The following is a 14739-nucleotide window of genomic DNA, read 5'->3' as shown; positions in this document are numbered from 1 at the left end:
CTGTCGTCTCGGCCTATGGCCCGAACGGCAGTGTGGAGTACCCGGCCTTCTTGGAGTCCCTGGGAGGGGTGCTGGACAGTGCTCCGACTGGGGACTCCATTGTTCTACTGGGGGACTTCAATGCTCACGTGGGCAACGACAGTGAGATCTGGAGTGGGGTGATTGGGATGAACGGCCTCCCTGATCTGAACCAGAGCGGTGTTCTGTTATTGGACTTCTGTGCTAGCCACGGTTTGTCCATAACGAACACCATGTTCGAGCACAGGGATGTTCATAAGTGCACGTGGCACCAAGACTCCCTAGGCCGGAGGTCGATGATAGACTTTGTGGTCGTGTCATCTGACCTTCGGCCGTGTGTCTCGGACACTCGGGTGAAGAGAGGGGCTGAGCTGTCAACTGATCACCACCTGGTGGTGAGTTGGATGCGCTGGCAGGGGAGGAAGCCGGTCAGACTCGGCAGGCCCAAACGTGTAGTGAGGGTCTGCTGGGAACGTCTGGCTGAACCCTCTGTTAGCGAGGTCTTCAACTCCCACCTCCGGACGAGCTTTTCGCAGATCCCGGGGGAGGCTGGGTGCATTGAGTCCGAGTGGACCATGTTCTCCACCTCCATTGTCAAAGCAGCTGCTCGGAGCTGTGGTCGCAGGGTCTCTGGTGCCTGTCGTGGCGGCAATCCCCGAACCCGGTGGTGGACACCGGAAGTAAGGGAGGCCGTCAAGCTGAAGAAGGAGTCCTATCGGGCGCTGCTAGCGCATAGGACTCCTGAGGCAGCTGACGGGTACCGGCAGGCCAGGCGTTCCGCAGCCCGGGCGGTCGTGGAGGCAAAAACTCGGGCCTGGGAGGAGTTCGGGGAGGCCATGGAGGAGGACTTTCGGTCGGCCTCGAGGAAATTCTGGCAAACCGTCCGTCGCCTCAGGAGGGGGAAGCAGTGCTTCACCAACACTGTTTACAGTGGAGGAGGGGAGCTGCTGACCTCAACTGGGGATGTCGTCGGACGGTGGAAGGAATACTTCGAGGATCTCCTCAATCCCACCGTCACGTCTCCCACCGAGGGAGCAGAGGCTGAGTTCTCAGAGGTAGACTCGTCTATCACCCAAGCCGAAGTCACCGAGGTAGTTGGCAAGCTCCTTGGTGGCAAGGCTCCGGGGGTGGATGAGATTCGCCCTGAGTATCTTAAGTCTCTGGATGTGCAGGGGCTGTCATGGTTGACACGCCTCTGTAACGTCGCGTGGAGGTCGGGGACAGTGCCTCTGGACTGGCAGACCGGGGTGGTGGTCCCTCTTTTCAAGAAGGGGGACCGGAGGGTGTGTTCCAACTACCGGGGAATCACACTCCTCAGCCTCCCTGGTAAAGTCTATTCCAGGGTTCTGGAGAGGAGGGTCCGGCTGATTGTCGAACCTCGGATCCAAGAGGAACAATGCGGTTTTCGTCCTGGCCGTGGAACACTGGACCAGCTCTACACTCTCCAGCGGGTGCTCGAGGGTTCATGGGAGTTTGCCCACCCAGTCCACATGTGCTTTGTGGATCTGGAGAAGGCATTCGACCGTGTCCCTCGCGGCTCCCTGTGGGGGGTGCTCCGGGAGTATGGGGTTCGGGGCCCTTTGCTAAGGGCGGTCCGGTCCTTGTACAACCGGAGCAGGAGTCTGGTTCGCATTGCCGGCAGTAAGTCGGACCTGTTCCCGGTGCGCGTTGGCCTCCGGCAGGGCTGCCCTTTGTCACCGGTTCTGTTCATTACTTTTATGGACAGAATTTCTAGGCGCAGCCGGGGGCCGGAGGGGGTCCGGTTCGGGGACCACAGGATCTCGTCTCTGCTTTTTGCAGATGATGTGGTCTTGTTGGCTCCATCGAACCCGGACCTCCAGCGTGCACTGGGGCGGTTCGCTAACGAGTGTGAGGCGGCTGGGATGAGGATCAGCACCTCTAAATCTGAGGCCATGGTTCTCGACCGGAAAAAGGTGGTTTGCCCTCTTCGGGTCGGTGGGGAGTCCTTGCCCCAGGTGGAGGAGTTTCAGTATCTCGGGGTCTTGTTCACGAGTGGGGGGAAGATGGAGCGCGAGATCGACAGACGGATTGGTGCGGCGTCTGCAGTCATGCGGTCGCTGTATCGGTCCGTCGTGGTGAAGAAGGAGCTAAGCCGAAAGGCGAAGCTCTCGATTTACCGGTCGATCTTCGTTCCTACCCTCACCTATGGTCATGAGCTTTGGGTCATGACCGAAAGAACGAGATCTCGGATACAAGCGGCCGAAATGGGCTTCCTCCGTAGGGTGGCTGGGCGCACCCTTAGAGATAGGGTGAGGAGCTCGGTCACCAGGGAGGAGCTCGGAGTAGAGCCGTTACTCCTCCACATCGAGAGGAGTCAGTTGAGGTGGTTCGGGCATCTGGTCCGGATGCCCCCTGGACGCCTCCCTAGGGAGGTGTTCCGGGCATGTCCCTCCGGGAGGAGGCCTCGGGGTAGACCCAGGACACGCTGGAGAGACTATGTCTCTCGGCTGGCTTGGGAACGCCTTGGGGTCCCACCGGAAGAGCTGGAGGAGGTGTCTGGGGTGAGGGAAGTCTGGGTGTCTCTGCTTAGACTGCTGCCCCCGCGACCCGACCCCGGATAAGCGGTAGAAAATGGATGGATGGATGGATGGTTTGTTTACCTATTTGTTTATTGTTTGCAATCTTATTGTTTCTGGTGGTGGGTGTGTTTACCGGAAATCATTGTGGTGATTGCCGACACTATATGGGCTGCACTCACCTGTTCACCTGGTTGATTGTCTTGGATGGATAGAGGGGGGTGAGCATGGGAGCGGAAAATTTCTGTTGACCGCCATACACTGTACCGCACAAGTTGCTTTTTACGCAGTCAGTGTCTCGTCTGTTTTTGATCGTTGGGACGAATAAATGACTGAAAGCATATTGATGGAGAGTCATTCATAACGACAACGCGTCATAGCCTTTCCTCCCGTGTTTAGTCCCTCGCAAGACCCTTTTTTTGTGACGACCTGCAAAGGCCGATATAGCCGCAATACCATCTGCTTCTCTTTGTTTAAAAGTTTTGGTGCGCAGCTAACCCAATGGGCCCATTCCTGATTTGTATCAGACCGCCGTCTGATACAAATCCGGCCGCTGGCTTCTGGTAGTGAAGTAAACTATGCTCTGAGTTGTGCGTGAGTTCCAGGCTGAGATTGACCATCCATCCATCCACCCCCCCCCCTCTCTCTCTCTCTCTCTCTCACTCACTCTCAGAGAAACACGCACGCACATACACACATACGTGCCATGCTTGTTTGTTTATGTTTGTTACCTGTAGTTTAGTTTATAATAGTTGTTTGTTTGATTGAGTTTCATTGATTAACTTGATGTTGCTTCGTTAAATAAATTCTGTTATAATTTAAAGAGCAGTTGTTTGTGATCACTGTGTATTTGCATTGTGACTTAGGCTGGGTGAAAGGGCTTTGTGTTCGGATTTCACACCTTCAATTAAATACAGATTATTAATTAATTAATGATAGTGGTATTTAATTAATCAATTTGAGACTGATAGTTGTAATATTTTGGTTGTTCCCTGTTTACAGGGTGGTGCCCCAAGGTTTATTAAACTCAGTTTAATAATAATTATTGATTTTTATTAATAATTAAGTAAAACTAATTATTAAATTTAATTTGACAACTAAATTTTACATCATAAAACCCAACCTAATCGTTGGTCAGGTATTCGCTCCTGAAAACCCCAACATAATGGTGCCGCCCCTGTGAGGTCCCTACACTGGATTTCACTCTTCTGATTTTTTCTGGTGGACTCAGGATGCTTCTGGGCGGAGCTGGTGTGTTTCCTCCAGCCAATGACAGCGCAGCAGGCGAGTTTAGGAGTGGATACAGCTCAGTGATTGGACGCCATTTAGACTAGGAAATATGATGGATGTAGTGTAGTTCCTTTGATCTACTTTCTGTTGGACAGGCAGGTCCCAAAGCCTGGCGGCTAGCTTGTGTTAGCATGCCGTAGTTTGGTGTTCAGTATCAGAATTACACGTATGAACTAACCTTTCTTTCTGATGTATTCTCCTGGATCACAGCGTCTGTGTCTCTTTGCTTTAGAACAGTCGTTCTTTCTAAACTCTGAGCAGTAAAATCCTTCCAGAGGTTCACAGACTGAGTCTGATATGATGGAACAGGACGTCTTCATCTTCAGACCAGAAGCTGTGGACACAAACACAGAGGTTATTGATGAAGTAGAATCTAAAGAAGAGTTGAAGAAAAGAAGAAGTGGTCAGATGTTCTGAGGATCATCTGTGTGTTTGAGTTCTGCTGAAGTGAATCAAAGGTTAGAAAGCTGCTTTTAGACTGACCACTGTTTAGCAACATGTTCTGATCTTTATTTAGTTTGATCAATAAAGAGACAGATCTACCTTCATCACACTCTGAACACCTGTAGCACACTGTACGGGAAGTCATCTGGTCCATAAAGGTTCCTTCAGGGCAGGGCAGACAGTGAGTACTTCTGTCCTCTGTGCAGTCTGCATGAACTCGACCTCCTGTTGGAAACAACATGAAGAAGTTAATTTTGTGTTTATTTTTCTTCACAATCAGAACAGACTGATTTTCTTAATCTTCCTGTAGTAACAGAGGTGCTGCTTGTCATCTGGAGTAGCAGGACTTTGCATAGAGCCCCAGACCACCAGGGGGCTGACAACTATTAAAGGTCACATGATCTCCTCCTCTTCTTCAGGTGAAATCAGTGTCCTCGCTCCTCTTCATCATGTGTGTGAAGTGTGTTGTTGTAAATCCACTCTGATCCTGTATTTGATCATGTCTATAAACCCCTCTATTTCAGCCCTGCTCAGAACAGGCTGTTTCTGTGTCTGTAGCTTTAAATATGTAAATGAGCTGTGTCTGACCACGCCCCCTCTCTGGAAGGGCTTGGGTGTACTATCTCGCTTCATGCCCTGTAGACAGTCAAATGAGTTCTAAAACCAGGAAGTAAGTTAGCATTTTAGCACCATGGGGCAGTTTGCCATAAAACCGATGGTTTGCGCCGGTTGATGATACATGACATAAAGTCTGTGGTTACTAGAAGCATAAGAGATATTCATCAAACATGTTAGTGAATTTTTTTTCTGCTTATTATTGTTGTGTCGTGGTGTTGGCGGTGCAGTAAGTCAACCCGGACTTCCCTCTCCAGCTCCTCCTGGGGGGTTCTGAGGTGTTCCCAGGCCAGACAGGATATATATATAATCCCTCCAGCCAACTCTGGGTCTCTTCCCAGAGAACCTCAGAGAAAGACGTCCAGAAGGATCCTGATCAGATGCCTGAAGGTACACTTCATGCACAAGCACACAGCTACACAACGCTGACAGCTTCATTAAGAAGAGATCCAGAGTTTTATGTATCTGACTACGGTGACACCCACAACATGTGTTGTCACATTTTATGTAATGAGTCTAAGTTTTTATTTAGGAAATAATGAGACCAGGAAAGTTTATCACTGATGTGCTATAATAACCAGATAACACTACACTTCATTGTGGCCAGCAGGAGGCAGTGTGCGCTGAGCTTCTCCCATTCATGGACTCTCTTTGTTTGGGATTCTGCTTTCTTCCTCCTCCTACTGAGTGAAGCTGAACGGATTTTCTTCTGTTTATACAGGTTGGGGTTTTTTTGCTGTTATGCATTGAATGATATATTAAATTGAAACGTCTTTTACATTTTCACTCCTAGACACGTCTGCTCTCAAACTGCAGTCAAAAAGTTTCTTTACCAACTTATGAATTATCACAGGAATAAATGACCCCTCTGAAGGCTGATGACGACACATTTGTGGAAATCTTGATTTTGTGAGGTTGCCATGACTGGATAGCTAGCTATAGACTTTAGTTGTTGATTTAATTATATTTACTGTTTGTTAATAGTACACAAAGTTGTTAACTTTAAATGTTGATAGAAAAGGTGAACTCTCTGCTTCAACACTGAGACGAGCTGCTCGTACTCTTTATTATATTTTCTAACATATTTTCCCCTCTTATTGATGGGCATTGTCACTCTGTTGTGTGTGTGTGTGTGTGTGTGTGTGTGTGTGTGAAAGAGAGAGAGAGAGAGAGAGAGAGAGAGAGAGAGAGAGAGAGAGAGAGAGAGAGAGAGAGAGAGAGAGAGAGAGAGAGAGAGAGAGAGAGTGAGAGTGAGTGAGTGAGTGAGTGAGTGAGTGAGTGAGTGAGTGAGAGAGTGCCGGGCATAGACCTCTATGGTGCCGGGTCAGGCGTGCATAGTAACCATGGAAACGGGGTTGTAGACATGAGACAGATCCTGGAGAAAGACAAACTAAATACCACGTTTCTCTTTATTGTAGAGAATCAGGAGGAGTTCATGCAAGCTCAAATAAGAAACTACACTTTAGAAAACACGCCCAAAAAACTGAAACCCGTGACTGAAGATATTTGCAAGAGACTTTACAGTAAAACAAGTCGCTTATAATAAGCGGACTTGGCAACAGTGGTTAAGAGTTCATGCTTGGTTTGATGTTGCTCCTCTTCGATGCAGAATTAAGTTCACTACAATCAGAGTCTGTTTATTTTTAAATCTCCAACTAAAAGTGGAAGAGGAAGATTTTATATCTAAGTTTACAGATTTCTCAAAACTGGACGTTCAACCAAACAGTGAAGTGAAAAATGAAGGATAGATGAATGGACTCTGTTTACAGGTAAATTAGTAAGACTTTGAATACACAGTTAAAAAAAAACACTTTTGTTTTATATTGGATGAGTATCAATGAGTGTGTTTTGTGGAATTGTAATGGCCTACCTTACCTCAGTGTGTAAATAATGCTGATATGAGAAATGAAACCAGTAGTCAATGTGCAAGCTGCCAAATGAAAGATGACTTTAAGCTACTCTATAAATGTGTTCATGTCAAGGCCTCAGCAGCCACCAACCTCCCCTCCAGATAATCCACACAGATTATCAGGAGATTTCTGGAGGCCTGTGAAAACAGTCTGAAGAACTTCTTTCACAGAGTAAGATCTGATTCAAGTCAGAACATATTGATGAACCTCAGAATCCAGTTTGAACAGTTTAAGAATAGATTTGGGCGTAATCACCGTTTTTCATTGAGTCCCAACATTTGTGTCCTAACAGCACGTTTAGTACACACTTAAATATTCCAAGCTAAATCAAAACGTTCAGGATGTGATCTTACCAGCTGGACACTCAGGACAGCATCGATCATTTATCTCATACTGGTATGGACGACATGTCAGAGTCTGAGCTGAGAGGACACTCATCAGGAGAATCTGTGAAGACAAAGTGTAAATGAACACAGAGAGAAATGTGAACTCATGGTCCAGTCCATGTAAGAGAGAAGAGGGAAAGAGTTGAAGTTTGTCTGTTTGTAAATGTGAAGAAGAATCATTGAGAACAAACAGAAAGAAATGTTGAAGATGTGAATGTGTGCTCAGATCATCCAATCAGATCATTTACCAGAAAGGCTGCAGCTGATCCAGCTCTCATCGTCTCTTTAACAGAAGAGCAGCACACACTGATCGTCTGCTTCAAGTCCACCAACGCACACTCAGGACCAAGACTAATGAAGCAGCTGGAAACGCCTCAGAGCTGGATCTCAGCAGGTGGACACTTCTCACAGCATGGATCATTGATCTGAGTCTGATCTGTGAAGACAAAGAGCAGATGAAAGTACCTGATGAAGAGGAGTCACTTTAATACCTGACAGAGGACAAACAGTGGGAATAATGTCAACATGAAGACATTTATAAGACATGTCCCTTTATCCCGTCTTCTTTTCTTTTAACTGCATGTTTGTTAAGAACGGTTCAAAGAGGAGAAACCATCATCGTGGGCGTCGGTCGGGTCAGGACGCACGACTCCAAGAAAGAAACTTGAGTTTAATGTTCACAGGTTTATTTCCTCCAATCAGTCTTTAAGGATGGGAAACAGAAAACATCAGTGCAGCGCTGAAGTTCTGTCCCATGTGGAGATCTGAACCTGAGCGCAGAGAGCAAACAGCAACCAATCAAGAGAGAGAAGGAGAGAAACCAGGAAGTGTCCACACTGGAGGTGGAAAAGAGAGGGAGTGAAAGGAAACAAAAAGGTGATCTTCACCAAATTTAACTCAAAAAGTGTCCAATAAGAAAAAAGTTGTGAGTGTGTTCGTCTCACTTCAGTCTTTAGAAAATAAACCCTGCCAAGATAACTTGTCATAGAGTCCGTGTGTTCCCGTCTCTCCTGGTCTGACAGTCGGTGAAGTCAATCTGAGATCTGCAGGTCACTTTGAGGGAACGCCCACTTCCTCCTACGCTCAGAGAAACTCTCCACCCAGTTCTTGATGTTTCACACTTAAAGGTTCTGGTCTGAAGTGGATCTCTCTGCTTTATAAACTTCTGAACTTTCATTTGTTGCTCAGACAGTCAGATATTTTAGACTGAGATCCACAGCTGGTTGTCTTTAAAGAGCCATTCCTACATTATCTTATAAAGACATCACCTATTATATGGACACCTTTGATTTAAATATCATTTTCATACCTGTAAATGGAAAAAAACATCAAGCCCTGTTTTTCTGTTATTTAATAACTATAAATGATTTAAATATCTGAAAAAGAACAGAAAGGTCGACAAACTTGATTCAGATATATTTGAGTTCTTTTCATGTGTCATGCCTGTTTGTGTTATTTCTCCAGCACCTCGTCCCCATGTCATATTTTATGTGTTGATCACTCCAACATTAGTCTCTCTATCCTTTCTGTTCTTCTTCTGTACATTGTCTTGTCATCAATAAAACAGATTATAAGTATAGATATTTTATTAAGACCCCTCGATCAGTCACTTCTGACATGTGGTCTGTTCCCTTTTTAAATTCTTTTTATTTAAGCTTCATTTAAAAGACAAATAACTAATCTTCAAGTGTGCATCAGGATCATTCACAGACATATCAGGGAAAACAACTACAGTCACGTGGTCTGCTTCCTCCTAAAAGCGTCCAATGAGAGAAGTTCGTTCAGTTTTAATTCTGTCGTTTGTAAATTAGTTTGGGGACTGGTACGTTTAACAACTACACTCTCCGAATCGTTCACTAATCTACCATCAAACAGTGATGAAGTACACAGACTCACAGAGACACAAAGACCAGAGACATCTCTGTGCGCGCTCCCGTGAACATGAGCGCGCACAAAGTTTCAGAAAACACTCAGCTTCTCTGGACGGAAACTTGATGTTCAGTAATATCTTTAACTTTGTGTAGAGTCTTGTTGTTGTGTTCATCATGTCTGTCCTGATGTTTGAGGACATTCACATAGACTGAGAGTGTCTCCAGATCCGGAAGTGTGAACTTTAACACAACAACGATCTACTTTAACACTTCTTTATAATGTTCTTGTAGTTTTTACTTTCATCTTTAAGTATAGATTAAACAATCTCTAAATCTTTCAAATTGTTACTTTAAATGTGGTGAGAAAAACACGGACCGTTACCTTCTAGCACCAAAAGGCGTCGATCCCAAATTCAGCTTTCGTTTTCGAGCCCTTCAAAATAAAAGCTTTAGCTAAAGGCCAAAAATAAATCTTTCAAAAAAATAATAAAAGCTTTAAAAGTAGAACCAAATAGTTTTCACTTCCTCTGGAAATCAATAGAAACATCTTATTCTGTTATAATATAAAATATATAGTAGAATTATATATAAAATATAAATTGAATCAACTCTGATGAGGACATTGAACAGAGTCCAACTGATCAGAAGAAGAAATCATTTTCTGTGAAAAGCAAATACATGTCATCCTTTAATACAGTCAAGATGATCCTTGAGGAGGTGAGCAGCAACCTTGCACACTGTGTGGATGATAACACGTCTGAAGAAGACTTCGGTCCACTTCTTTCCAGATCTTCCAAAGAATCTGAAGACCTCACAGGAGAGATTTTGTAAACTGTAACTAATGAAGCTGAACAGGACCTGGATGTTAAACGTGATGGAGAGATCAAATCAGAGATGGAATCACCCAAAGCTTCAATAATGAAAAGGACAGCAAGCAACATGAAGGCTCCCTGTGTCCGTACATGCTCAGGAAGCAATCCTGAACATGAAGGCGACTTTAAAGAACAAACTTCAAATCAGCCAACAAAATACAGAAAAGCTTCAACAGAGCAGCTCTTTGAAAACGTGGATCTCCTGGTGCAATAGATGATCTTTGATGCTGAAGACAGAAACTGGGGGACAGATGAGGTCTGCCTGTACGAGAAGATCGGCAGCGACATTTCGTTGCTCAGGATCTCAGAGATGTTCAGTGTGATCACCTGAAATCAGCAGGAGAAGAAGGAGAAGTCTCAGGTGAAGACATGAAGATGGAGACTGAGCCTGAGGTCGAGTCTTTCATGAACAGGATGTGGACCTGGCTGAAACAGCAGGCACAAAGGTACCAGGCTCTGAGCGAGCTTGTGTACTCTCTGCCAGAGGATCCAGAAACTCTGGAATCAGAAATGATGATTTTGCCAGCAGAGGAAGCTGTGTGTGAAGAAGACGCCCCCACATTTAAAACTACAGAGTGTGAGGCAGCATCAGCTCGTGATGAGTCGGAGGTCGTTATGATTTAATCAGAGACAGAGGATAAAGAAGAAGAAGAAGCCTCCACGCTCTGGGAGTTAGATGAACTGTGATATCCTGGTGTCAGAGCTGTTACACACACACACATGAAACATGTTCCCATCAGTGAGTCCCATGATGTCCAAAGCCACTGGAGAAACTTTGAAAAACATGCTCTTGGCTGAAGTCAGAGCTTTTGGCATTGATTTACAAGAGAAGAAGATCAGAAAGGTGCACAAAGATGTGTGCCAGCAGTTTGGTGAAGGGTGGCTTTGGAGCAGCCTGCTGACACAGACAGATTGTGACTGAGACTCTGAAAAGGCGTCTTGTATCAAAAGAGGCGTGAAAGGATTCTTCCAGTCTAAGTGGAGTTCTGACACTAACCTCTGTGAACGTAGAGACACCACGGCTGCTCCTCAGGTGGGCGGGACACACCTTTCTCACAGCCCTCATTTTGTGTCTCAGCTCCAGAGAAGGACTTTCACTGTTGACGGGTCAGGAAGGGAAAGCACGGGATGGAGAACCGCTCTGAATCCCCCAGGAGAAGCTGGGAAATGTTGAAGGAAGTCTGGGTTGATGTATTTTGTCTGCAGCCACAGAGACCTGACCTCAGATATACTGAAGAACATGTCGAGATGAATGGAGGGGGCTTTTTCATTTATTTCAGCTGATATCAAAACAAAACTTTATTTACAAAATCTTTCATACAGAAACAAACAGGATTATTTAGAAATGGTGTCATCATGTAGTTTGGCCAGTAGAGGGCGCTCCTAATCCACAGTTAATACTCTCAACTATTTTTATAATCTCCCTTCAAACAGAACTGATCCTCAGACTTTTGACCTTTGACCTCAGAGTTCTTCCTACAAAGTGCCTCCTCCATCTGTCAGTACCTACTGTCTGTGCTGTTTGGACCTACTGTCGAGGAAATGATCTCGACTGGACTCAGAAAGTTAATCCCTCAGATGAATCCTGCAGGAGACATGATCACACGTGTGCTTCAATATCATGTTCAAACATCAGACTCTTCCTCATCCTCCATTTCTTTTGTTTTAGCTTTGTTCAAAAAGAGTAATGCACATATACAGTCAGGTAAACAAAAAGATCATCTTTTATTCATCTCACTGAGAAATGTACATCGATGTACAGTGATACAGCAGCAAAGCAGGAGAGCAGAAAATCACACTAAAATTCAATTAGATAAAAATATAAAAAATATAAATCAAAAAAATTGTTAAAAGATCCAGTAACTTCTTAATGTAAAGAACAAATGAAATAAAACATACAGGAAGTAAAATAAAATACAGAATATAAAGTGAAATAAACCAGTAAAGATGCAGACTGTCAGAGAAACGACAAACTACAAAGACACAGAGGGTCAATCAGACACAGGTGAGACTAATGAGACAGGTGAGAATAATCAGAGTAATCAAGACAGGAAGGAAACAGAGAGAGGCAGGAAACAACACTGAGCACCAGAACTACAAAATAAAAGAGGAAACACTAAAGACTGAACTAAGAAACACAAAACACTCAGGAAGAATAAACCCGAACTCAAAACCCTGAAACAAACCGAACCATGACAGCAGACGTGAATCTGAAATCCTTCTTCCCACAGAGGGGGAAAGGTTTTAGAATACTGCACACGTTTGTTGTTGTTCATTCAAAGGACTTTAACTCCAGATTAAATTTATCCATGCTCCTTTGTTTTCATTTGGAGGCGCACATGAAGGGACGTTTTACTGTTAATTTTGCAAAGCATTGTGGGAGTTAAAATACAAATCATTTCCTGAATGGGTGCATCTGATCCATGCTGCATAAAAGCAGGAAGTGAGTATCCATACTGACATGTTGAGTCTACTGATGTGGACTCAAACAATGACCTCCAGAGTTCAGTCTGCTGAAACTACTGAAAAGTCCTGCACATTGAACTGTGTCGTTTCTTTACTTCAACAAACAGAACTGAGACCTTTGACCTCTGACCTCAGGCTCAACATGTTCCTTTATAGCTGGATGAACACAGGGAACAACCAATCTGTGCTCTGAGCTCTTTACATGCTGATCAATAAAAACTACAGGTCACACTGATCCACTCATATGGGGTTCAGGGTTTTATCCAAGGACACATCAACATGAGGCTGCAGGAGCTGGGGATCGAACCCCGACCCTTCAGATGGGACAGATATAAAAACAAACATATATATTAGAATACAAATACATATATACACAGATATGAACGATGTGTGTCAGGGTCCAGCAGCTGGACCAGAACAGGATCCTGGAGATGGTTCACTCTGACCCGTCTGAACCTGAGGAGAAAAGAGATTTAGTTTAAAGCAAACATTTAGTAAAGCTGTAAAAACAGGACAGAGTTGATCTCAGTCAGTCAGTGAACATCTCATCAAACATCTGCTCTCTCACCTGACACTCTTTTCTTCTCCTCTTCAGGATCTTCAGATTCTTCTGACTTCAGATGTTGCACGTCCTCGACGTGCATGTTATGGGTAAATAAATAATAATAGCACGATCCTATGTGGCTAACTTAAGAAGTCACCTGTTGGAACTGAATAGTTCTACTATTTCCCAGGTGATTCAGAGCTCACGATAAAATCATCAAACACCCAGACGAGGAGAAACGCTCCACCTGATCCGTCCCGTAGGATAATTATGTATCAGTACATCCCCTTCACAGCTACCCCCCCCCCCCCCCCTCCCTCTACTGTCTGCATTCTGTTCAGTGTGCTGTGGTGAGGTGTGTCCATGCTGACCTCCGAGGCTCGCGGGGCGTCGTGAAGAAACCCGATCAAAAAAGGAGGAATGGGGAAGATTTCATGAAATTTATTGAAAATTCAAAAAAAGGTGAAAATCTGACAAAGTCTTTAAAAACTCCAAAACAAATCAGTAAAGTAAGAATTTATAAAAGGGAAAAAATTAAAGTTAAAAATAATTAATAATTAATAAAAAATATTTTTTTTCAAAAGTCCCCAAAAGGGGAATTTTTGTTCAGAGCGTGGAGTCATCTGGCCGGAGCCAAAAAGACTCTCGAAAGGTCACATATCAAGACACCGCTCACCCAGAGGTCACCACAAGTTCACTCATGAACCTCTTTGCTTTCAAACCGGTTCAAACCGGTACATCTCAAAACCACACGCTATCATAAGTGTGTTTGTGGTTCATCACTGTTTACTAAAACATTGTCAGGGTTACATCATCACTAAGAACAAAAGAAAAAGGAAAAGACAACGCTTGCAAGTATGCTCATTACGTATGAGCCAACAAAAGCTGGTATGATTATATGATAGGTTGAAATAGATTAAATGATGATCGAAATACAGAAATTACAAAACAAATTCACCAAACTGCACAATCTTTTCCAGCATTTTCAACACAGACTCTGCAGGGTTGGATCTTCTGACTTGTGAATCTTCAGGGTCGACTTCTCACCTTCATGTACAGGAAACATGAATAAATGAGACTTTAATAAATCACTGAACATAAAACAGACTGAGAGTAAAGAGAGTTTAAAACATACCAGGCTGAGTTCTATTTCTCATCTGTTTTCTGGAATAAAATGTTAGAAATAAAAATCAAATGAATGATGAGACAGACCATAATATCTATAAAATAAACATGATCATGTTTCATTGTCACAGTGGAAACCTTACCTTCCTTTGGATCTTTTGTTGCCCTTCTGCATCTGTCCAACACCGTCCAAGTGCAATGGATAAATAAAACACAACACCAAAAACAGCACCAACAGTCCAGACTGATGATCCAGACTGAACTAAAAAAACACCCAAAAGACCCAAAACAACAGCTCCGACTATCAGTGCAGTGCTGTCTGGTGATGTCTGTCCACACTGAGCGTCCTCTGTCTTAGTTCCTGCTCTCAGCAGCTGTAGACCCTCTGATAGACATCTGTAATGACAGAGGGACAGTTATTACAGGAACATGTGGAGGATCATGAACTCAGGTGTGTCCATGTGTGATGTGAAGCTTCACTCACTGTGTGTGACTCTGACAAGATGGAAACGTCCCGTCTGAAAATGTTCCATCAGAGCAGGTGGAGCACTCGGTGTCTGTGGAGGACGTTCCTGCAGGAAGGACACAACACATGATTTCACTGAGTCTGATTTAAACATGAACACAGTCCCTCTGTCTATATGAGATAAAGTGAACTGTG

General features: G+C 44.4%; 1 protein-coding gene across 1 annotated transcript in view; it reads right to left on the bottom strand.

The window, feature by feature from the left end:
* Nucleotides 1-7830, bottom strand: part of LOC306834212 (tumor necrosis factor receptor superfamily member 5-like) — a gene marked incomplete at its 3' end in the record, with an annotated part of 31478 nt that extends 23648 nt beyond the window's left edge. Inside the window, exons 1-3 of the mRNA XM_079360049.1 lie at nucleotides 7449-7830; nucleotides 7168-7261; nucleotides 4389-4514 (exon numbers count right to left, since the gene is read on the bottom strand). Coding sequence (XP_079216175.1) covers nucleotides 4389-4514; nucleotides 7168-7261; nucleotides 7449-7478 — 250 coding nt within the window. The 5' untranslated portion in view covers nucleotides 7479-7830. The remainder of the gene's footprint in view (nucleotides 1-4388; nucleotides 4515-7167; nucleotides 7262-7448) is intronic.
* Between the last annotated feature and the right edge of the window lie 6909 nt (nucleotides 7831-14739).

Source organism: Symphodus melops (genome assembly GCF_947650265.1).
Source record: "Symphodus melops genome assembly, chromosome: 13".
Classification (NCBI taxonomy): Eukaryota; Metazoa; Chordata; class Actinopteri; order Labriformes; family Labridae; genus Symphodus; species Symphodus melops.
Note: the sequence above shows the minus strand (reverse complement) of the source record. Positions and strands in the feature narration are given on the sequence as shown.